Consider the following 23,520-nt stretch of genomic DNA (forward strand, 5'->3'; position numbering starts at 1 on the left):
AACGTGTGAATAGCCCCGAAGTAACTAAGTTGTCACTGATGAGAAGTTGACCAATTAAAGTTGTTGTAATACAAACAAGACAAAGCAGCTTGCATGTAGAATACTTCATTTAATCAATCGGTTTATTGCAGATAAAACTCTTTGCCACTAATACAGTCATATTGTCACATGCTCATTGCCACAGACCCTACGTGAGATACACATTACAATTAGACGCCAGCCAATCGGAAGCTATTTTGGCGCATTTTTCTTCGATTTGTTCGATAAATACAATGCTAAAATGAATTTCATCTGCTGAACAACTTGAGAAATATGATTTTTATGTTCAAAGTGAAGCTTAAGAGCCCGCCGCCGCTCAGTGCATCAGCTCAACGTAAGCAGATGGGAAAAGACCAACGCGTCCGTGACACTGTCCCTTCCACCAGGCCTCGTCGATCATCTCTATGTTGGTGATGACGTCGTTCGGGTTGAAGGAGATCTCATCTTCAGCCTCTGTGGAGGTGGGAAGGATTAATCCTCACAAATAAGGGATGATTATTAAATGTCAAAAAGATGAATAAAAGGCGTCGTACCTCCTTCATAGTCATAAATTGCTACAGCCTGCGTGCCATTCGACAGGTCTTCATAGTCGTTATCGACAACTGTAAAATAAAACGCTGAAATGAGCGAGAGTTTCACGTTGCAGATGGTTTGACACTTTCTTAGAGAGCTGACAGACCTGTTGGCCGAGGAAGAGTCGGTTCCACAAGTTCCTCGTACTCTCCTTCATCTTCCTCTTCCTCAGCTGCTGACCTGTTGGGCAGCTGAGGAGGACCCGGGACGGGGAAATCGTCTGAGCGCGGAGGCAGACCCGGGGGCTCGTCGTAGTCCGGTTCCTCCTGGAAACATCACACAACATCTTTGATTTGGTGATCTGCAATGTCCTAAGACATTTTTAAACGTCTCTCTCTCTCTCTCTCTCTCTCTCTCTCTCTCTCTCTCTCTCTCTCTCTCTCTCTCTCTCTCCCTCTCTTTCTCTCTCTCTCTCACCTCTGATTCTGCTTGAGGTTCTGGTTCATATTCTGGTTCTGGTATTTCTTGTATCTCCGGCATGTGGTGGTGGATTTCCGCTGCCGGCGTTTCCCTCTCCACCTCTGTGTCCTCGTCTGCAGCTTCATCTGGAACGCATTCCTGCTCTCTCCTGCTCTCCTCCTGCAGGAAACACACAATCAGTGCCGTGCACGTTGACCGACACTCAATATTCGGACCTCTTGGCGTGTTTTCCCCCGTGAGCGCAGCGTTACCTCTTGTCTGCGCTGGGCCGCCTCTCGCTCCCGGCTCTCTCTGGCTTGTCTCCTCGCTCTCTCTTCTTCCACCTTCTTCTTGTTCTCTTCGCTGGAAGCCTTGGCCATGTTCTCAAAGCGTGCCTTCAGATTTCCCGCACCTGCACTTGCTGCGTAATTCAAAGGAATGGAGGATGAACACAGAGCATCAGCGTCAGACGACCTCAGCACGGGTGGCTTTACGAGACAAAATGGTGCAAAAAATGGACTTACAGGCCTCGACTGGTTGCGTCTTTTCATACGCAGAGGAAGGAGAGTCCATGTCAGAGAAGCCTGCTGCACTCTGAGAGCAACAGGGAGGAAGATGTACTTGTTTGAAAAGGTCAAGAGGGCAGTTATCATCATTCACTCTTTTAATACTGACTAGTCAAATGGTTCATATATGAATATGGGCCATGATATATATTTATATTTAGCCCTCCATTGATTCTATAAGAGCTAACACACACGTTCATCTCTGGTATAAAACATAAACTCGACCACAAACCTTTGCTGAGCCGCTTAAACCACACTCGCTATACTTGGTCTCAACAATGGGGGTATTTTACATTATATATTTATTCATGTTTTAACATATATATACTGTGTATATTCTTTCTGCTTTCATACATCCAAGTGAGTACATATACTTTGAGTTTAATGTCAACAGGTACAAGTTACTAAAAGAAGGAAATCTGGAAAAAATGACATAATAAATGAATAAATAAAATAATCAACAGTCAATAGACGTGATATAAAAAACCTCCAGATGAATAAAACAGTTTTAAAAATGAATATTTGCAGCTGTAATCCTGACCTTATCCATGCGGTCGGCCTGGACTCCGTAACGACCTCCGAAACCTGCGGAGTAATCTGAACAGAGATCAATCTGATCAGTCTGATGTCTGAACGTTTATTTTAAGATGTTCTTGTGTGTCTGCTCACCTTTCTGTGACTGGTGCTTCTCCGTCTCGCTCTTATAATCATAGCCCAGAGCGGCTTTATCCACTTTCTCCTTCTCGACACCAAACTTCCCTCCGAACCCTTTTGAATAATCTGCGCACGGAAGGAATTAAGATTAGTCCAATGGAAAAGAGTTTAAATAGCTATTGCTATCATTTTAAACGCACCTTTTTGCGACTGGTGCTTCTCTGTTTCTCCTTTGTAGTCGTACCCCAAAGCCGCTTTGTCCACCTTCTCCTTCTCCACCCCGTACTTCCCTCCGAAGCCCTTTGAGTGATCTAAACACACGTGGATGGGAAGGTGGATTGAGTTGTAGAGCAACCGTTCAGTAAGAAAGGAAAACATTGTCCTGTAACTGAAGGCTTACCTTTCTGAGATGCATGTTGCTGCACCTCTCCTTTGTATTCAAAGCCCATGGCGGACTGCAAAGAGGACACAGAGGTGGAAAAGGTGTTTTTAAGAACGTTGCTTTTGAATAAAAATGTGTGTCTGATGTGTCTTTTTCAATTAATTTTCCACTAGACTATAATGAGCTCTAAAACTAGTAAACACTTAGAAAACACTTAATAACACTTCAATTACCTTAACTGGTGCAATATAAACACATTTTAAATACATTTGCATTATGTCTGTATATATATAATACTGCTGTTGTAGATGCTTTACTGTTTTTTATTACTCTTTATTTATATCGCTTGATTTAAAAAAATCTTTCTTTACTTGTGAGCAATGCTGCTGTAATCCTGTAATTTCCCCACTGAAGGACTAATAAAGGATTGTGTTATAAAGGAATATCTTATATTATCTTATCTTATTATATTAATGCTCACCTTGTCTACGCGGTCTTTCTGAACCCCAAATTTCCCACCGAATCCTTGCGCCGCGTCCTTCTGGGAGGAGTGCTGCTCCACCTGCGCCACGTAGTCGTTCCCCAAAGCCACCTGCAGAGGAGCCGTGAACAGGTTCATCCCACAGTTTACATCTTTTATACCAGATTATAGAAATAATCCAGCAGGAAAGAAGAGGAGCTTTTTGAGTTTCTCGTCACCTTGTCCATCCGGTCTCTTTCGACTCCGAACTTCCCTCCATACCCGTAGGACGCTTTGGGCGTGTGATCCCTCTGCTTGACCTGCTCGTGCTCCTGCGCGACTTTGTTTCGGAGCTCTGCGACACTGGAAGGTCACGCAGGGGTCAAACACACTGACACTGAGATGCACAACAAGCAGTGACACGCAACGATAGCTACAGGTGCTATTACGTACTATGAAGTCATTCAGGAACACATGACATACACATGTATTTATAGAGAACTCATGTTTTACAGACAGTTAAACTGTGAAAGGAACCAGAAATAACGAAAAAATTGTGAGCAATTCTGAATGTATGAATTGATGTTGGTGCGGGAACCCTTCACTGTCTTCCTGAAGAACATAATAACTATGAATTAGTTATAAATTAAGTGATTCTTCACAATCTAGACAATATCAGCGTACATCATGACTTCACTCACACATTTATTACAAGTGTTTTTTAGTCTTTTTAGTAAGTTTTACCTAAATCTGATCAATCTCGAGTCCTATTCTGACCCCCAGCACCACCGCCTTGAATGCTGTCAAGGTGTCATCATATTACCCATATTAGGACTGCAGAGACTTGCTGCTTGTGCTCTCTGCTCTCACTTCCTCTTCCTGTTGCCACACAGCAGCTAGTCAGACCTGCATTTCTCTCTCTCTGCATCATCTGGAGAGCCGTTCGTTTCCAAACAGACACACACACACACAGGCCTTGTGCGTCTCTCACCTGATGTGCTCTTTTCGTCCCGAACCCTCCACGGTCTTCGCTCCCCACCTCTGCTCCTGCTCCGATACGTCGTTCTGAAACACAAAGTCAGAGATCGGTTCGATTGACGTGTCTTTAACTACAGTATGACGCATCTCCAGGAAGTAGACAGTACCTCAAAGTCAGGGTCTGTCTCCCAGTCGTCCCCCTCTGCTGCCACCTTCGCGCTCACATTGTGGCCCACGGCTGACTTCCACATCTGGGGAAGTAAAACACTGTGATTCACACAGAAGACAGTATATATATATATATATATATATATATATATATATATATATATATATATATATATATATATCTGATTAATGATCATGTATTCACATCTGTTGTGTATCTAACGCACGGGCAGCCTATTGTCTATTTATGACCAAACAGACTGATGTACAAGCACAAGCTCTGACCACCATTTGCTGAAGTGTCAAAAAGGAAGTTATTTTCAACATGAAGCTTCATTTCCCCTAAATGAAACGTACTTCATGTCGCAGAAACACACTAAAAGCCTGATGAAACAGCATCAGAACATACTTTTAAAAATATAAATACTTCCTGTGGAGCCTTCAACCCTTTAACACACTAAGAATAACTTTAGCTCTAGAGAGAGACATCTTTATCTAATTCATGCTAGTTTAAGGCTTTTTGTACCATATTATACTGTCAGAATTAGTAGTTATCAAGTAATTGTTGTACATACAGGTACAATATGTATATATGTATATGCTACCTAACGTTACTCCACTTTTGAAGTCATAATGTTCATATATATGGAAGTATTCTGACTAAATACTACTTCCTCAATATACTTTAAAGGTGAATAAAACAAATGTAAATGTATTCAAGCTCGTCAGACTTAGTTTGAAGAAAGAAAAGAAACGTTACCTTCCGGTCGTCAGGTCGATATATCCGCGTGCAGGTGGATGTGACACCAACAAATAGATCTCGAAGTTCTTCACGCAAGTTGTGACAAGTTGTGACGCGTGAACGCGGATCTCTCGTCCGTGAACGCGCGTTGGATGTAAATATCAATACAGACGTCGTCCATTTTTTTTTTTAAATCGTAGTTTCATTAATAATACTAACGCGGCTTTTGGTATTTTAGTATACAATATGTATATGTAGTATAATTTAGTTTAAAGAAAAATAAAAAGAAGAAATGTTGTATTCAAATGCGCTCGGAAATCCGGGAATTAACGAGCAAATACATTGTGATCGGAGAAAATGTGGAGTTTTAGGTGACAATTTGTTTCCCTTTAAAACAGTTTTATGAGCAGGACAACCCTACAACACTAGGGGGCAGACTTACACAACTTATACACAATAAACCACAACGATAGGAGAATCCTGGGAAGATGTGTTACTACTCTGACTCAAAGAATATGTGACTAAACTAAAAAAATCAAAGACAATAAATGTGTTTTTTTGTTTGTTTCAAGGCCTCAAAGAATTTTGGATGAAAAAGTGTCTAACAATAGTTCTAAAACATCTATTAGATTTATGCACACATAAGCAATACAATAATCTCCTTCCAGGCATTTTTACATCCTGCATCCTGCAGATGAACCTGTTTTAATGCCCCTCTGGCTCAGTCGTGTTTGTACAGACAAAGCTTTTTAGTTTAATCTTCATCCTGTGCTGTAAAAATAAATTAATGTGACTGTAAAAGTGGTAAAACAGTGAGTTTTAATCATGTTTCTTCCATTATAGAGAAGCGATAAAGTGTTTAAGACGCAGTGCTTTATTGTGTGCATTACAAAATGTCTCAGTGTCATGATGTCACTCCACAAGTACAAATGGCAAAATCACTGATTATTGATACCCATTTCCTCATTATTTCACAAACAAAAGGAACAAAATGTGTTTGAATTTGTTGAATTAAAATAAAGTCAGACTGTGAGTAAAAAAAAAGGTCCCAATGTCAGATTTATCAACACTCACACAAATGAGCACAAAATGAACGCCTGACAAGATCTGTCCCTGATCTACACCACCGACATTTTTATTATATTTCAGTTTTCTATACAGCCCTTTTTGCAGAATACTTTACAGTTAAAAGTATATTTCAGTGTGTGTAAGATGAGAATGAGAACAGGAAGAGGAATGCAGAGGGATCATTTCACCAAGAGCGAGCGATTAAATAAACAGGAATCGATAAACACGTAGGTAGTGGATCATTTCAACTGTTATGGCAATAAATTATGCTACATCAGAGTAGCCTATTATGGGATGGATATCTTTAGAAAACAGCAGTCTTTATCCTCTGGAATGAATCCACACGGTGGTAACGTAGCACCTGCACGGCAACTTCATCCGCCATAAAAACTACAGTGCGAACTGTGAAATATAAGTCTATGCAACAGAAGCATGGACTGGGAATCTTATTGGATTATTCAAGAGGTGGAAACCCACATCCAGCTGGCATACATAACACAATTACATATGTACAAATATTAATATGCTCCCTTTTTCTTTTGTTAAATGTGATTTACATGAGAAAGAAAAGGAAAAGAAAGGAAACCCCACGATAGGAATGTGTAACGTAAATTGCACTGTGCTCCGTTTTTGTGCATGAAATGAGTCGAGGAGGAAGAAGACCGGACTGTAACAACACGCCCTGAACCTCAAGCCATCTTAAAATAATAGTTTGACATTTTGGGAAATGCACGCTTATTCGATAACAGCGTCGATATCACTCTTATATCTGTTGGGCTACAGGCGGCAGATGGTTAGCTTAGCTTAGCATATAGCGGAAACAACGGTAACATTAAAAAGACCCTCGAAAGCTCACTAATTGTGACGAATTCTCTCGTTTGTTTCATATTTGTTCAAATAAAACAAAGTATTTAACCCACAATGTCTAGTTTTACGCGTTGCTTTTTTCGGCCACGGTTGACTGCTTGGATGCCAAATATACCACAGTCGCTAAACTACCGTTTACATCAATTAACCTCTGGAAGGAATTTAACTTTTTTACTTTGGTTTCTGTGTGTAACGTAACAAACGAGGTATGACGTATCTAAAGTTGGGCTTTCGCTGCTTTTTGGTGTATTTTGTCACCGTTTGCCAGAGCGAGGCAAGAGCCGTCTCCCCGTTTCCCGTCTGGATGCTAAGCTAAGACATTTAGCTTCATGTAAAACTCGTCCCCAAAGTGTCTTCTGCTCTAACGTAAAGCGACCCTTTTTCTCCCCAGATCTAAAAGGCACATTAAAAACACAATCTGCCAACATGATGATGATTACCTTTCCTACACCTGTAAAACCATAGATTTCCTAGGAAGAAAATGAGTCCCTTTGCGTCCCCTCGGCTTGGGTTTCCCTCAAAGTTATAAAAGAGCAACTCAGCTCAAGCCAGTGACAACAGCCTCCGATATGAATCTACATGCTTTGGCTAAAAGATGACGTCCCGTAAAGTGCAGCGTTTGTGTGTAGAACATCCTTCACACCCTCCCTTCTATAAGTTATTACATGTAACAATAGAAAACACATCGATGGCTTGGGTTAGGTCTGTGTCACGCGTTTCCATTTCCTTTCCCCTCCTCTCTCTATCTCTTATCTCTCAGTTGTTGTTTTTTGTGTGCGCTAAAAGCGAGCTGGTTTCACAGGTATCCGCCCAGACACAGCAGCAGCAGGACGTGCACGGTGAGCAGATAGAGGCTGAAGAGCAGAGGCGTCCGCTGCCGGGAGCAGAAAGCCACTCGGAGCATCCGCATCAGACCCGGGCCGCCTCTCCGAGTCTGCAGGAGGAGAAGAGGAGGAGAAGGAAGGAGGACAAGGTTACTGGAATCGTTCAGCTCATGAGTCTTTATTACCGGAGCCGTTAGGATGACAAACGAGGAGGTGCAGGACATTAGCGGAGCCTTACTCGAGTCACAACTCCTTCCGGCTCGATCAGGAGAGCAGTCTCATCTTCTTGTGCAGAGGACCGTTTAGCCTGGCTGTGATTTATAATGTGAGAAAAAAAGGCGTTAGTTGTCATATTTGGTTGATTATACAAATGTGCAAAGTTATGTAAATGCAGAGAAATGACAGAAAGTATATTAAAGCCCCGTTTCTCAACATTTATTGCAGAATATGATCATTAGTCTCAACATTACGCAGTTAAAAACATTTATTAGACAACAAAACTTATGATTAACGTTTGTATTATATATGCAAGATTTGAAGATTTTGGTTTTAAAATTGACAATATATTTTTGCTGTTTTCTGTCATTTAAGTAGAACAAATAATCGAGAAGATACTAGACAGTTTAATCAACAAAAATAGTATATTTATGGTGCATATATTGCCTCTATTTCTATATTACATACTTCTTGTTCATGCTAGACACACATGTTATAATATTCTAGTTTTAATAGGTTACAAGCTGTAAACAAATCACCTTTTAAAAGGATGAACAGTTGCTTATTTACACATCCAGCTGTTAGGGAGCAACAATCTCAGTCATTTTGAGTCTGGTTTCTGTACTTCAGTTTTATTCTGGCTCTGTTTTGGTCTCCAACAACTCACGAGGGAAACATCCGTCTCTTTCGATGCTAAGTGCTCCACTATGTCCACAAGCTAGCGGCTGCGTGTGTGTAGTTTGCAGCTCTGAAGGCTTTGATGGGATGATGAGTAAGATGCTTAAAAGCGCTTTAGATGCAGCCCCACGTTTCACATTACGTAATTGACTCCATTGAAATCAAACAGCTTTAATATTGCCTTCTCTTTTATCGAGCATCATATTTCGTACCGTTTGAGTCGATCCTGCGAGGCCATTAGCTGCTCCTCTGCATTCACCCTCTGCTGCATCTCTTCACCCAGCCTGATGGAACATAATTAAACATTGATTAGCGTCTCCTTGTTGTATCCAAACAGCATTTCTTGTGAGGGTTTTTTTGGTCTGTGCTTTACCTTCTCTGCAGCTCCTTGACCTCAGCTAAGTGGGCGTGGCTGTCTACGAGGCTGCTTCGCTCCTGCGGCGCTCCAGGAGCGCTGTCCACCTCCTCCGTGCCCTGTGGAGCAGATGATGACATTCAGGAAACTCACATTGCGTGCAACGCCATTGTCCTACATTGTGCTGCTTTCATAGTTTATATTATGCCTTCTGCAAGTCAAATTTCTGGAGAGTTAACTGACACCCATAAAGACCCAGAATGACACAAAAACAAAAACTTCTGATTAAAGTGTTAGATTTTTGCAAAGTCATTATCCACAGAATATATTCCACTATATTTGGACTCAAAAGGAAACATATATATACCTCTCTCTGATAGTGTTCCTGCTGAAGTTTGGGCTGATGAGCGCGGGCTTCCTCCAGCATGGCGGTGAGTTGTCGCAGGTGTTGGTCCCTCTCCGAGAGCGTGGCGAGCGTCTGCTGCTTCAGCTGCTCCACTTGAGCCATCCAGTCCATACGCTCCAGTCTAATGAGCGCACAAGGCCGACAAATTACACACACACACACACACACACACACAAGTCACAGGTTTTTTGTGCCACTTTGTGCTTTAAAAACAGCAGCGAGTGTAAGACGACAGAGAGCGCCGGCTCTGTGCCTGACCTGAGAGTTTCTATCTCCTGCTTGCTCATTTCCACCACATTCCCGAGCTGCATCACGTCCTCCAGCATGTCTTCGCTCTTCCTCTTCTCCTCAAACAGCTCCTGGCTGACTTTTATCAGCTCCCCGGCTCCCAGTCGAGCCAGCTCCGACTTCTGCGTCTTGAGCTCGGACGACTGAGCTTGAAGCTGCTCCAGCTGCAAAAAAAAAAAAAAAATAGATGAATGAAAATCCACAATGTTACCGTTACTCTCTTCATCGGGAGATGAAGTAACTCACCAGCCTCTCCCTGTCATTCTGCAGGGCCTGCAGTGCGTTCTTCAGCCCCCACACTTCTCCGGTGGCGCCCGCGGGGCTGCTCGCGGGTGCCGCGTGGCCGCCGGCTTTACTCATCTCCTCCAGCTTCAGGCTCAGTTCCTGGGCCTCGTTCAGCGCCTGGTCCCTGCTGTCCTGGAGCGAGGCCATGGCTTTGGAGAACGACTGGTTCTCCGCCCTCAGCCGCGCCGCCGCCTCCCTCTCCTGCAGCAGCGTCTGCTCCACGGCCAGCAAGTCGCCGGCCAGCTCGGCCACCCTCTCCTGGGCGCTCTCCGACTCCGTCCGCATCAAGCCTCCCTCCCAGCGCAGCTCGGCCAGCTCTTTGCTCTTGCCCTCCTGTGCTTGTCTCTCCTTCTGCCGGCCCTCCTCTGCTGCCGCCGCTTGATCCCTCGCCGCTTGCAGCTGCTCCCTCAGCTTCTCCACCTCCGCTCCGGGAGCATCTACCACCTGCGGCGCCGCCCTGTGGTCGCCGCCGCCGCCAGCGGCTTGACTGAGAGTCTCCCTCTCCACTCCGACCGCCTCCGCGTCCGTCTCTCTGGCTCTGCTGACGCTCTTCACCCGACCCTCCAATTCCTCGCGTTCCTTTTCCAGAGAGGCGATGCGCTCTCGCTGAGCGGCCAGAAGCTGCTTGTGTTGGGAGTCCTTCATGCTCAGGACCAGGTTGAGCTCATCGCGGTAGCCGTGAAGCTGAGCCGACAGCTGCGCCTTCTCGGCGTACAGGTCATCTCTCTGGACGAGCAGCGAGCGCAGCTCCTCTTTCACGCTGTTGTTCTCCGCCGCCGCCTCTTGGATCAGACCGTCTTTCTCCACCATCATCTGGGACGCAATACATGAAAACATGATATTAGCATCTAAATAAAGCTCGACAGATCTTATATGCGTTGAGTTTTTCGTGCGTTACCTGCAGGTGTTTCTCCTCCAGCTGTTTGTACGTGTTGAGGACTCTGTCTCTGTCATCCTGGAGGGAGCCCATGGCTTTCATGAAAGAGTCCAGTCTGGCTTTCCTGTTGTTGCTCTCTTCCTCCCCCTTTCGCAGCTTTTCCTCCAGATCCCGCAGTTCCCCTCTCCTCCGCTCCAGCTCCTCCTCGGCTTCTTGTGCCCGGCTGTCGGCCTCTTTTCTAGCTTCCTCTGCGGCCTGGGAATGCAAAACACACATGAATGGTGGCAAATGCATCATCTATCTATGAATAAAATGTACTGTAGACATGTTAATACCTGAGCTACAGCTTGCTCGTTCTCCCCCAGCATTTCCACCTCTCTCCGTTCCTTCTCATTCAACTCAGTCTGCAGACTCTCCGTCAAGGCCTTCGAGGATCTCAGGTCCGTCTCTAGTTGCTCCACGTTCAGACACAGCCGACGCTCTTCTGCCTCCCTCTCCCTCAGCTCCGTTCTGGCCTGGTCGACTTCCGCCTGCAGCCGACCTACCGCCTCGTCCAGAGCTCTGGCCCTCTGGTTCAGACTCTCCACCTCGTTTTTCAGGGTGCTGGCTTCCTGTCGTGCGGCCTGCATCTCAGTCGTAGTTTCCTGGAGCTTGCCGCTCGCTTCCTCGAGGGCAGCTTGGCTCTCCGCGACTTTCTTCACCTCCTCTTCCAGTTTCAGCTGCCACGCTTTGTCTGCTTTCTCAAGTCTGAAAGAAAAATGAATACATATTGTGAGTTTGGAGAGTTTGGAGCAGAATAAATCCGAGGACTCTGAGAAATAAGATTTTTTACCTTTCCACTGAAAGCAGAAGTTCCTCTTTCAGTGCAGATTCTCTCTGAAGCTGCTCTGCCAGATCCTTGGCCCTCGATTCAGCCCCCTGAACTTCACTCTCCTTGCTCTGCAGCGCATCGTGGAAGCGAGTCTCCCATTGCCGGGTCTCGTCCAAAACTCTGTCCCGGTCGTCTTGCAGCGAGGACATGCAGCGCGAGAAGGCCGCTAACCTGGCCAGAGACTCGTCCAGACGGGCCTGCATCTCTTGGGCGCGCCTCTCCGCTCCTTCTGCGATCTCCCTGGCCTCCAGTGTGGCTTCCTCTTCCTTGTCCCTCTCTCTGTCCACCTCTTCCAGCCTCAGCTCCATCTCCTTCAGTTCGCCTCCCAGCCGGAATCTCACAGAGTCGAGGGTTTGCTCCGCCTCCGCTTTCAACGCGGCCTCCCTCTTCTCCATGTTCTGTTCGAGGGTGCTCTTCTCAGCTAGGGCCTCGCTGGCCTGCGTCTGGGCCTCGGCCAGCTGGGAACTGCGGCTCGCCAGCTCCGCCTCGCACCTTTTCAGGTCTTCCGCGGTCTTGGTGGCCTCCAGCTGGGATTGTTCCAGCTTGCTGCGTAGCTCGTCGTGGCCCAGCTGCAGCGACTTGGCTTCTCGGCCCAGTTCGCTGATCCTCTCCTGGTACTTGATGCAGTCCTTCTGCAGCTGACGGACCTCCAGCTGCTTCTCCCGCAGCAGCTCCTCCAGCTGACGCGTTCGGCTCTGGCTGCCTTCCCTGACCCTCTGGGCGGACTTCAGCTGTTGCTCCAGCTCCCTCTGCTTCCCCGACTCCGCTTCGGCCTCGGCCCGCTCTCTCTGGGCTTGCCTCATGTCCTCCTCCAGCCGGGCGGCCCGGTCGCTCTCGCTGCGGGCCTCGGCCTCCAGCTCGGCTCGCTCCCTCTCCAGCCCCTCCACCTCGCGCTGCAGCTCGGCGAGGTGCTCCCGGTTGTCCGCCGCCTCCTGCTGGTAGCCGGCGATGCTCCCGTTGAGCTGAGCCAGCTGGTTCATCAGACGCTCCTCCAGGTTGTCCTTCTCGGCTTCGAGGCCTCGGAGCAGCTCTTTGAACTGGGCCTCCCTCTTCGATGCCTCTTCAACCAGACTCTTCTCTCTCTCCTTTCCCTCTTGAAGGCGTTTCTCCAGCGACACCTCGAGGCTCTCCTTCTCTTTGCTCTCCTGGAGATCTCGCTCGAGAGACGCCAGCTGGGCTTTGAGTCCGGCCTCCTGCTCCCGCCACAGTTCCCGTTCTGTGCCGACGGCCGCCTCCATCTCCCTCGTTTTATTCTCCAATAAAACTTGAACCCTTTCCGTCATTTCGGCCTCTTTGTTTTCCTCGGTAGGTTGTGAACGTGTTTCTGGCGCATGCACTGCAGCTATTTGGTCAGCAGGTGTCTCTTCGGGAGTTGGGGGTGTTTCTTGGTCTTCATATTGAGTTTCAACAAGCTCTGCTTCGGTCATGATGACGTCTGATTGCTGGGCAGCGACAACCTCTTCTACAATGGGTGCAGAGCTCAGCAAAGGAGCTTCAATTACCCCGTCTTCTTTCTCTCCCGTCCGGGCAAGTTGTTCCCTCAACTCCTCAATCTGCTGCCCTAAAGAGGATTTTTCTGCCACGGTCGCATCCAACTCCGTTTTCAAAGCCCCGAGCTCGTCTTGAAGTCTCTCAACCTCGACCTTGAGCGCCTTGCCCTCTCGTTTTACTCCCGCTTTGTCCTGCATCTCTCGAAGACTCTCGTTCTCCTCCTCCAACTCCTGGATTTTCTGCTGCTTTGTTTTGGCGAACTTCCTCATTTTGTCTTTCACCGAATTCACCTCTTTCTGTGCCTCTTCCGCCTGCCTTTCGGCTTCCTGCCTCCCGGCCTCCTGCGCCCTCGCCTTGGTGGCGAGCTCCTGCCTCTCCTGCCTGGCGGCCTCCAGCACCCGTCTCACTCGCTCCGCCTCGTCGCTCACGTTTTCGTACGACTTGAGCAGGGTCTCGTACTCGTCCTTCATGCCGCGGACCTTCTCCTCCCATTCCCTGCAGGCCGCGGCGGCCTCCTCTTTCGCCAGCTCCACTTCTCTCTTGCAGGCGTCTTTCTCGGTCAGCATGCCCTCCATGGCCAGCTTGAGGCTCTCGCAGGACGATCCCAGGCTTTGGTTTTCCAGTAACGTCCGGTCAATCTCATCAATCAGTTTGACTCTCTCCCCTCTGAGCTTCTCCAGCTCCTCTTCCGCCGACTCCGTTTTCTGCTGCAATTCGGCCACGAGCTTCTCGGTTGACGCTAGTTTTTCCTTCTGGGTTTTGTTTTCTTTCAGGGCATCTTTGCGAGAGATCAGAGCAGCCTGAAGCTTTTGTTTGAGCTGCTGGATCTTCGCCTCGCTGCCTTTTCCTTCCTCCTGCTTCTGTGGAACTTCAACCTCTAACCTTTGGGCTTTTTCTTGCTCGGCTTTCAGCTCTTCCTGTAAAGAAGACACGAGCTGGTCCTTCTGAGACACCGTGTCCTGCATGGCGTGTATGAGAGCGTTCTGCTCGCTGAGCTGCTGGCTCAGCTCCGTGATTTCCAGGTTTTTATCGTCAAGGAACTGCTTGAAGTCCTGCACCTCGGTCTGAAGAGCTGTAATGGAGGATGCAGAATCTGCGCTTGCCGCTCCGGCCTCCATCTCCGCCTTCAGGGACTCGGCGTAAGACTCCGCCTGGTGATACTTTTCCCTAAGTTCGTGAATTTCCTCCGAGAGTGCATCGATCTGTCTTTCTTTTTCTCTTAGCGCGAGGAGCTCTTTGCCCAGTTCCAGTACATCCGCCTCTTTCAGAGACAGACTGGCCTGAGTTTCCTGCAGCTGCCTCTCGAGCTCCGCGTTGGCGAGCTGCACAGTCTGGATCTCGTCTCTGAGTGCCTTCACGGACTCCTGCATATGTGCGGAGAGGACGTCGGGCTGCTCTGCCGGACGCTGAACCGGCTCGCCGGGTTGCAGCTGCGACGAGTCGGTCTCGGACGCGGCAAAATCCACCCAGTCCTCCTGGACCCAATCCCCTGCCGCTTGCTTCGACACATTTTCAGCCAGCCGCTTGGTCTCCCGACGGGGCTCTCTCTCGGCGCTCGCGTTTTCTTCCAATTCTCTCAGTTTGGTCAGCAGCACCTCGCGCTCGCCGCTCTGCGCCTCGAAACGTTCCACCAGCTCGCCGTGCTCTTCTTTCTGCTGCTTCAGTTGCTCGCGGTGGTGCCTGTCCTTTTCTTTGGCCTTGCGGATGGTCTCCTTGCGAGACTCTTGGGCCTCTTGAACTTTCCTCTGGAGGGTTTCCAACTCGGCTTCCAGAGAGGCCACTTGGGATTGAAACACAGTCGTTTCAGCAGAACCGCCCGCCTGCTGAGCGCTCGTGGCTTCCTCACTTAGCTTTCTATTCATAGCGAGCGTCTCGGCGAGAAGTTCATCCTGCTGGCAAATCTTCAGCTCGAGAGTCTGGACTGCATCTTCTTTGGATCTTAAGGCTCGCTCGAGTTCGATGACTTTAGCCTCCATTTCCTGAATGTCATATCCTCCGGGTTGTTCGACCTCAGAGATGTCTGCGTGAGTCTCTTCCTTCGCCGTTTCGTCTCGCTCCGTCCGTTTCTTCGCTTCCTCCTCAAAATCGGCGACCTTCCTCAGGAGGTCTTTGCGTTGCACAAGCGCAGCCTGCAGCTTCTTCTTCGTGTTCGTCAGTTGGGTTTCCAGCACTCCTTTCTCCTTTTGCACGGCAGCGAGTTCGTCATTGTCCGCGGGAGCGGCCGAGTCCTCCAAAGTCACTTTCTGCTTCTCATCTCGGACTTTCTCGAGGTCCACGATCTGCTCCTTTAGCTTACTGACCTCGCTGTCTGTCTGGAACTTCTCTTCTTCCGCTTGGAGGAGTTTCGCAGACATGCTGTCATTGAGCTCCATCACCTCCCGCTCTTTTTGGCTGAGGCGAACGTGGAGCTCGCTGATCTCCACGTCCTTATTTGACAAAGTGTCATTGTTGAGCTCCGATGTTTGAGAGTATTCCAGCATGCTGCTTTCCATGTCCCGAAGCCTCCTTTCCAGCTCGGAGGAGAGGAGCTCTCGGTCCTCCAGCTGAGCGCTCAGCATCCTGGCCTGCCCCTCCTGCTCGGAGAAAGCTTGGCGAACCATTTCCAGATCAGTACGCAGGGCCTGGATCGTCTCTTCCTTCATTTTACTTTCAGTGCTTAAAATGTCTACCTGATCTTCCAGAAGATGCATTTCAACACCGTGTTTCTCCACCACGGACAGAGATTTCTGAGAGAGATTGTCCAGCTGCTCTCTGACTGACTTGTGCTCCTCCATAAAACTACTGACCAGTGACTCGGCTTCTTCTTTGGCCGCAGTAAGCGACTGTGTTTCATCTTCCAGACTCTTGATTTTGTCTTGGGACTCTGCGGCCGCCTCCCTGAGCCTCTGGAGCTCAGCCATGAGCTCACTGTACCTCCTCTGAAGCTCCTCGGCTAAGGCCTGAGCGAAGAGCTGACCAGAGGCCACGTTGCCCCCCGTGGTGGAAGAACCCTGCTGAGTGACATGGACCTGCACCGTCTCTCGGATGACGACGGAGGAGGACTCGACTTGAACTGTGGAGGTTTCCTGCTCCATGCTCGTTGCCTCCCACGACTGCAGCTGCAGCTGGCCAAAGTCCTGCGTGATGGACGGCCACTCCTGGCCTCCATCTTGATTCAGAGCTTCGAGGAGGGTCCAGCTGCTGTGGGCCACCTCTGAATCACTGCTGGCGACCATCTCATCCGAGGAGGTCCCTTTGGACTCTTCCGGGGACTCAGACTGGTGTCCGATAAGCTCCGGGCTGCTCTCGTTATCAGCAGAAATGGAGAGGACGGAGGTGTCCTCGGCAACTAAGGTGGTCTCATCTTCTTGCGGATCCTCCATAAAGCTGGGAAGGGCCTCAGAACCGCCATGTGCGGCGGCGCCGGCATCCTGACCCCGATCTGGAGTCTGATCGTAGGTTTCACAGGATGCAACCGCACCGGAGCTCGTCAGCTCGTTAGCCAGCCGGAGGGATTCCTGCAGGGCGACCAGCTCCCTGTCTTTTTCTAAAAGCTGCTGCTGCAGGTCCAGAAGCTGTGCTGTGGAAGTCAACAAAAAGGGAGGAAGTTATTAGACAATATTGGTTTGGCAACTTCGAAGAATTACGATGAACTAAATATCAAAATAGTTGCTGATTAATAATTCTAAAAATAATCATCAGAAAATCAATCTAAATCTACAAAGTAGCTCGTAACTAAAGCTGTACATGAAAGTACAAAGTAGCATCAAATGGAAATACTAAGAATAACACAATTTGTATTTAAATACGGTATTGAAGTGAATGTATATATTTATTTTTCATCACTGCCTCACACACAGTAATGTCAAGTTATGGCTCCTGTTGTGTATCCTTGTAAATAAGCGCTGCATAAAAGTGTTATTGTGTGTGAGAGCGTATTGATCCATAACCGTTATGTTCCATGTAACGTATGCATTTTATTTTGAGAGTACAAATCTAGTATTTGTACCTTTTTGAGCTTCAGATGGATCCTGTGCTGATGGTTCGGTCACATCGTCCCTTTCAGACGCCTGAAACAAAAAAAGATATTCAGCAAGATTGAAGCTTTTTGATTAAACATTTCCTTTATAAAAGGAGGCGGGACAACACTTTTCTGTATGGCCTCTATGATCGTTCTAGAAACTGTATCAGCAGCACACGAGGTAAAGGTCAGCCACAACGGCGGATCAGTGCAGAGGGGATTAGGCACACTTCTAGCCGCTGTCCTCTCCGAGACATAACCCGGCCGAGCACATGTTGTGACCCTCGAGCAGGTGCAAAAGACCAGTCTGCTCTCGAAACAAAATCTTTAAACAGTATTTTAATACAAAAGGAGTAAATTAAAAAGACACGGTTGTCTGACTTTGAAGACGACTAAGAAGAACTTCTTATAGCTCTTAGGCTAAGCTCCCAGTCCCACATCTTACACTTGATGATACACTTTGAAGCTAAATCTCTGCCGAGATGATGGAACGTGTAACGAGTATCAAGCGGCTTATTTAAGATTTCCTTTTGAAGTGAAATCAAGTAAGACGATTTGCTAAATTCCGGCATTGAGCAGAAACTTGCTTCTGTGTTTTTAAGGCCACACTCGGAGCGCTCACATAATACGAGATAATGACAACGTAACTCAATAGAAGAGCTGGGATTAAATTGCTTTTATCCAGGTGATGCATCGAGATACAGATCATTTAATGACACCAGATGTTATAACAGCTTCTGAGGACTCACCGTTACAATGAGATGCTGCAGCTGTTGTATCGTGGCGGTGGTTTCCTCCTGCTCTGTGTTTTTTCTGTCAAGTTGTTCTGGAAAAATCAAGAGATTCTTATTCAAACATCTCCATGAAACTGAAAGGTTTCCTCCTGAACTTCATAAGCAGACACATTTTCTTACCCTGAAGGGTTTCCACGGTGTGGGTGAGCTCGACGCAATGTTCCTCCCTCTCGCTGCGTTCATCTCTCAGCCTCGTCAGCCGCGTCTCAATAGACTGCACAGTGTCCAGGAACAGGGAAAGGTCAGCGGGGAAGGAGACGTCTTCCTCTGCCGCTTCTTCAAGAGCCAGAGACCGCAGAGGTCCCCACATTTCATCCAAGATCTCACATTTCTTCCGGGCATCTTGACTTTCTTCTTTAAGTGAGGCCAGCTCTCGCTCCAGCTTATCGACCTCTGAACTCTCCCTCTCCGAGGCGTCCTGGTCGGCACGGACGCTTTCCTCTCTCGTAGATGCAAGTTCGCTTTCAAGCCGGACTATTTCCGCCCTGTCGCTCTCGGCAGCGTCGCGGCTCGCTTGTGCGGCCGCCAGCTCGGCCTCTTTTGTCAGAGCCAGTTCTCTCTCCAATCTGGCAACTTCCATCTTTTCCTCCTGCAGCGCCTGCCGGCTCGCTCGCTCTGCTTCTCTCAGGGAGGCCAGCTCGCCCTCTTGCCCCGCCGCCTCCGCCCTCTCTCTTTCCAAGTCCTCCAGGCGGCTTCGGAGGGCCGAGAGTTCTTCGTCGGCCCCGCCGGCCCGCTCGGCCCACTGCTGCCTCTCCTCCTCCCTCCGCTTGACGGCCTCGGCCAGCTCCTGATCCATCTGCCGGAACTGAGCAGTCAAGATCTGAGCAGGAATTAGACCGAGAGAAGGAGAAAGAGGATATGAGTGGGTGTGCGTGTGTGTCTCAGCCAAACAATGCATAATTCTGACGTGCCATCAAAACGAGGGCGTGACTGTTTGAACAGTCTTTCTTTTCATCGAGCAGGAGCGCGATTCAATGCAACTGAAGGATATCTGCCAACGTCTATCTCTAAACCAACACACCAATCCAAACCAGAATCCGTACCTGTTTCTGCTGATCGGCACTGCTCACTTCCTGCTGCAGCATTTCCAGCACTTGGGACCGAGAGTTTACGGCCTCCTCGAGTTCTTCACAACGCCTCTGTGCTGCATTCAGGGCCTGGGAGAAATAAAACACCAAGAGACCAGATCATGGAACATGTATCTGTGAAGCGTGGACATCATCTGCTCTTTCACGAGCATGCAACCTGAGGCCAGTCACCTCCAGATGAACCGAGTCAAATATGGGTTCATGCATCATTTAAGTAAATATTATAAAAATGCTAAATGTTAAGGAGGTGCCAGCTTCTTAAATGTGAATATTTGCTAGTTTGTGTAGTCTGTTGTCTATAATAGTAAACTGAATATACATGAGAGGGTTAGTTACAACAGTTTAAAAAACAGACAAATTAAACTTGGGCTCTTGAACATTGTTATGGGTATACATCTCACATCTCGTGGGTCTTCTACCTGCTGAAGCTCGCCGTCCCTCTGAGACTGTGTCGTGACCTCCAGCAGCTCTTCCTCATGTTTCTGGATCTGTTCCTGGAAACGCACATCCTTCTCGCAGACCACAGCCTGCAGCTTCCCCAACTGACAAACAAAAAGCCCAAGGCGTCATTCAAAAATCACTGTTTGTTAAACGGAGATGCCACTGCGTGTACCGAGAGACCCAGATGTGTCACCTGCTCGGTGTGGGCAGATTCCTTCTCTTGGAGGAGCCGTTCGGTGATCTGGAGTTGCTCCCGGAGCTCTCGGCTGTTGGCTTCCTCCTCGATCAGCTTGGTCTTCAGCTCCTGGAGCTCCTCCTCCACTGCAGCGCCGGCTCCTGTGAACGAGCTGTCCGGACTCTGCTGTAGACAAAACAGATGTTGAAGTCAGATTAAAAAAAAACTTGAGTCGTATTGTTAGTTTGTGGTATATCTTAGTCTGCATAAAACGCAGCAGGAAGTTGATTTGTGAGGCTATTTGGCCTCATTCCAACTTACTGCTGCGTCTCCTTGTCCTCTCAGATCTGTTATCTGTTTGTTGAGTGTCACCATCTTGGCTTTGGCCTGCATTTTGAGTTTGGTGAAGCGAGCATCGGCTTCGTCCTTTTCGCTCTGTGGATGTGAGAAGCAGAAAAAGCACGAGTTGACGTCAAGAACACGGCTGACTTTTTTTTTCCTCGGTAGAAAACGAAACACACAGGTCAACGCACCTTGAGCTGTGCATCTTTGTTAAACAGCTGAGCGTCTTTGTCTCGGATGAGCTCCTTCAGCTGGACCACCAGTTGTTCCAGGTGAGCCAGCCTCTCCATGGCCTCCTCGGGGGCCTCAGACTCCACAGGAGCTGGGCCCTCGCCGGCAGGGAGCTGAGGCACCAGCATGCCCTGTGCGAGGAAACAGATACGGTCACTTGATCTGTCACGGTTAGTCCTGCTCAAGCTGTAAAAACAGCTGCATAATGTTCTAATCTAATAATGCTACTGAGCTGCATTATGGGAAATGGAGGATGGAGTGCCACACAACTTAATGAAAGTGGCGTTAAATCCCCGGAGAGCCTTGTTAACGTGTCCTTGAATGTGTAGACGCTCTGACGATATGATAGTTTTGAAGTCAGTGAACATATGTGAAGCAAGATGAAGCCGTCTTTGACCTATTTTTATACAGATGGGATGCCGTAAGAGATAAAACATCTTTATTTTAAAAGAGGAGACGAAAGAAGGCATTTCCTGTCATCCTCATGCTCTCTGTGTTTTCTTAGTGGTTGCTCCGAAAAGGAGGAAACTATGCCCTGGAGACATAACACTACTTATTTAAAAGCATGGCAACACTCTTGATTATAATTTGTAATATATAATGTGTTGCTCTCTCACCTGAGGATCTCCATCTGGGCCCTCCTCTCCAGAGAGCTCCTGGAGGACCGTGGCCAGACGGCTGAACATAAAGATGGCACTGTGAGGGGGAAACATATCAACAATAACATTAGTAATGTCTGGCATGTAATTACATTCCTTTGCCGCACCTGTGCATGCCCTTGTCTTACATACTTACTTACAGTGCAGCTTTGTGTTTATGATACACAGTATATCATGTAAGATATGTACACACATATGTGCCCTTCTACTGTCTTTGCCAAGAACAGCTTCAAATGCTGCCTGACATTGAATGAAACATCCCCTTAAGGTGTGAATATACACATAGTCTTCAGCATATTTACAGTATTTTACCTTTGTGTACACAGTATATCCCTGCAGCAGCATGTGACATTACACTAGAGCTGAGACGATTAGTCAAGAGATTGGGTGGAAAAAAAGGCAACTATTTTGACAATTGATTATTTTTCACGTCAACATTTCTTAGTTTTAGCGTCTCAACTGTGAGGATTCACTGTTTTTAATTTGTCAAACAAGGACAACCAAGGTTCACAAACAAAAGGAACCATATACAAAGATCTACATACACATACATGGCGAAATTAGGGGAATTATACAATCATTTTGGGCTATAGGAAAATTTAATAGAACATTTATTTTCAATTAATGGATAAAATAAGTCGCAGATTAATTTAGAAATGTATGCAGTATTATTATTATTATTATTAGAAGATTTTGAATATTTTCAGAACCATCAAATCTGTGATATTATTATCATTTTTTTATGACTTCCTCCCTCCTTCACGTCCAAAGCAACACATTGGCAGACATCCCACCCGAGCCTGCTGTTCTCCGAGCCGAACCGGACAGACCCGAGTCTTCCCGAATCCTGCTCGGACGCTCCACTGCGGCTGCGTCACTCTTTTCGTGAACAGGCAAAAGATTATAGCTGGCTAACGCCAAAAATGGACGGCAAACTTTCCCGGCGGTTGGACAGCGACGTCCCCGAAGAGACGTAGCCGTATCTGAAGACAAAGAAACGGCGGAGTGAGCGGGATAATCCGGGGGAAATATCCGGTGTTTACTGTGACTGTACTTTGGACGATACAGTAAGTGAGCTAAAGCCACTTAGCTCGCTAACGCTGGTCACTAACCTAGAAGGGGCAGTTTCTTTAAAACCCGTTTTTAACCGTTTCTATCCTCCGTGAATGGCAGCTGTGTAATGCAGCCCAGCAAGGGGCGTATTTTCTTTTTTAAAGCAAGGACCTTTGACTCACCTGTGCGCTTGCTTCCCAGGTGAATGTATCTGTTTTTTATGTGATATATTTCCTCGGATGGAAGGCAGAGCATAGCCACATCACCAAACAATCCCGGAAACAAAACTTCCTTCGCTCTGATTGGACAGCCCGGACTTGCGTTTTTTAAAGGACCGCCTGCAACTTCGCACGGTGTCTTCTCCTCCGCAGGGAGCGTCTGCATAAAATATACACCCATCAAAACGAAAAATGAGCCCGTAAGCAACAAATATATATTTATATATTTCAATTTCTACATTCAGAAGACAGAATAATGAGGGCAAGGAATGACCAAAGAGTCCACCAGGTCATCAACCACGGCCGGCAGCTAGGGAGGAGTCTGATGCTGCTGTTTCACTCCATCACGGTGTTTGTGGCCTTCGCCGGGCGCTCCGTGCAGTGGATGGTGGATGCTGTGAAGTGGACCACCCTGTTTGCGCGCTACACGGTGTCTGCGTTTGACTCCATCTACAAGCGTCTGCACTGGGGGAAGAGGACAAGTGGCGCCGGCGGTGCCACAGAGATCTGCCCGAGCTCTGGCATGGAGCCACACTGACTTTGTCTAACTGTGTTGTTACATTAAGACAACGACAAAGACTGCAGCTGAAACTGAAGAGGTGGAAATGAGGCCTTACTGAAAGAAAAATCATAGCTTTTTACTTTTTTTAAAAGCTCTTTAAGCATAGATATTTGTTAAATAGTTTGTGGACATGTGGTTAAGTATTCCATGTTTCGTTATTGTCCGGAAAAGCGCTTTCAAAATGTTGAAAACTACATTGGAAGGTTGTTTGTGAGACACAATGGGGGAAAGAACCCTGTTGCTGCCATTTATCACTCCTATCTCTGATAATAATATCTGACATGACTGTTAATGCAAATTTATTACAGGGTAATGCAAACTACAGTCAAATATGTAACGCATACATATGTTGTCTTTTCCATATTACGTTATTGCACTACAGCAGAGGGATGTTTTATTTAAATTTAAAGCTACATCATCATTTTTTTTTACATCTGTGCCTGCCTGAAGCCTTCACTTTGCTGTAACATCTGTTGTTTTTTGGCAAACAAGCTCGTGGAATTGGCGATGGGAATAATCAATCTGGCTGCCCCTGTGGAGATGTTGCTTCCCGTGGTTTTCATGTGGTTACATATTACATTTAGCAATTTTTTTGGGCCAGAATGAAACCCCAAACGCTCCTGTGAATGTATTCAAGAGGCAACGGATGCGAGTTGAACCTTTCCTGTACTGTTGGTATAAGAAATAAAAAGTGAAATGTTGATTTAAAAAGTCCCACTTCTGCATTTACGAATTACATTTTTTTATTTTTACTTTTGTATTAAGACATG

At 47.4% G+C, this 23,520-nt stretch overlaps 2 protein-coding genes across 3 annotated transcripts; both read right to left on the reverse strand.

Annotated features, from left to right (window-relative positions):
• Positions 1-75: 75 nt before the first annotated feature.
• hcls1 (hematopoietic cell-specific Lyn substrate 1) lies at positions 76-5,072 on the reverse strand. The gene is made up of 15 exons (XM_068586885.1): positions 4,980-5,072; positions 4,219-4,302; positions 4,065-4,138; positions 3,313-3,436; positions 3,095-3,205; positions 2,632-2,686; positions 2,432-2,542; positions 2,247-2,357; positions 2,119-2,174; positions 1,536-1,605; positions 1,284-1,432; positions 1,030-1,191; positions 719-878; positions 573-641; positions 76-492 (listed from the first exon to the last, which is right to left on the reverse strand). Exons 2-15 carry the CDS (start codon positions 4,300-4,302, stop codon positions 356-358), a joined length of 1,473 nt encoding a protein of 490 aa, XP_068442986.1. The 5' UTR covers positions 4,980-5,072; the 3' UTR covers positions 76-355.
• A 742-nt stretch (positions 5,073-5,814) lies between these two features.
• Positions 5,815-22,337, reverse strand: golgb1 (golgin B1). Of its 2 annotated transcripts, none has more exons than XM_068585973.1 (20): positions 22,153-22,337; positions 20,876-20,954; positions 20,219-20,389; positions 20,007-20,120; positions 19,704-19,868; positions 19,489-19,611; positions 19,025-19,138; positions 18,102-18,801; positions 17,937-18,013; positions 17,176-17,236; positions 11,658-16,746; positions 11,161-11,572; positions 10,847-11,080; positions 9,910-10,761; positions 9,634-9,827; positions 9,337-9,496; positions 8,988-9,088; positions 8,827-8,898; positions 7,959-8,031; positions 5,815-7,830 (listed from the first exon to the last, which is right to left on the reverse strand). In XM_068585973.1, exons 2-20 carry the CDS (start codon positions 20,942-20,944, stop codon positions 7,693-7,695), a joined length of 8,919 nt encoding a protein of 2,972 aa, XP_068442074.1. In that variant the 5' UTR covers positions 20,945-20,954; positions 22,153-22,337; the 3' UTR covers positions 5,815-7,692. The 2 variants fall into 2 exon arrangements, with proteins under 2 accessions (XP_068442074.1, XP_068442073.1); XM_068585972.1 differs by having other exon boundaries at positions 19,704-19,871.
• Between the last annotated feature and the right edge of the window lie 1,183 nt (positions 22,338-23,520).

Source organism: Clinocottus analis, unplaced genomic scaffold, assembly GCF_023055335.1.
Source record: "Clinocottus analis isolate CAN_PGR_092001 unplaced genomic scaffold, fCliAna1.0.p SCAF_20, whole genome shotgun sequence".
Taxonomy (NCBI): Eukaryota; Metazoa; Chordata; class Actinopteri; order Perciformes; family Cottidae; genus Clinocottus; species Clinocottus analis.

What these genes read in the sequence shown, in the direction of transcription:
- hcls1 (XM_068586885.1), bottom strand. Translation starts at nt 4,302, where the DNA reads ATGTGGAAGTCAGCCGTGGGCCACAATGTGAGCGCGAAGGTGGCAGCA. An exon ending in GGACGAAAAGAGCACATCAG is followed by an intron (nt 3,437 to 4,064) that starts GTGAGAGACGCA and finishes GTGACCTTCCAG; the next exon opens with TGTCGCAGAGCTCCGAAACA. An exon ending in GACTCTTCCTCGGCCAACAG is followed by an intron (nt 642 to 718) that starts GTCTGTCAGCTC and finishes TTTATTTTACAG; the next exon opens with TTGTCGATAACGACTATGAA.
- golgb1 (XM_068585972.1), bottom strand. Translation starts at nt 20,944, where the DNA reads ATGTTCAGCCGTCTGGCCACGGTCCTCCAGGAGCTCTCTGGAGAGGAG. An exon ending in TGCAGCATCTCATTGTAACG is followed by an intron (nt 17,237 to 17,936) that starts GTGAGTCCTCAG and finishes TTTTTGTTTCAG; the next exon opens with GCGTCTGAAAGGGACGATGT. An exon ending in CGGAAGGAGTTGTGACTCGA is followed by an intron (nt 7,831 to 7,958) that starts GTAAGGCTCCGC and finishes CTCCTCCTGCAG; the next exon opens with ACTCGGAGAGGCGGCCCGGG.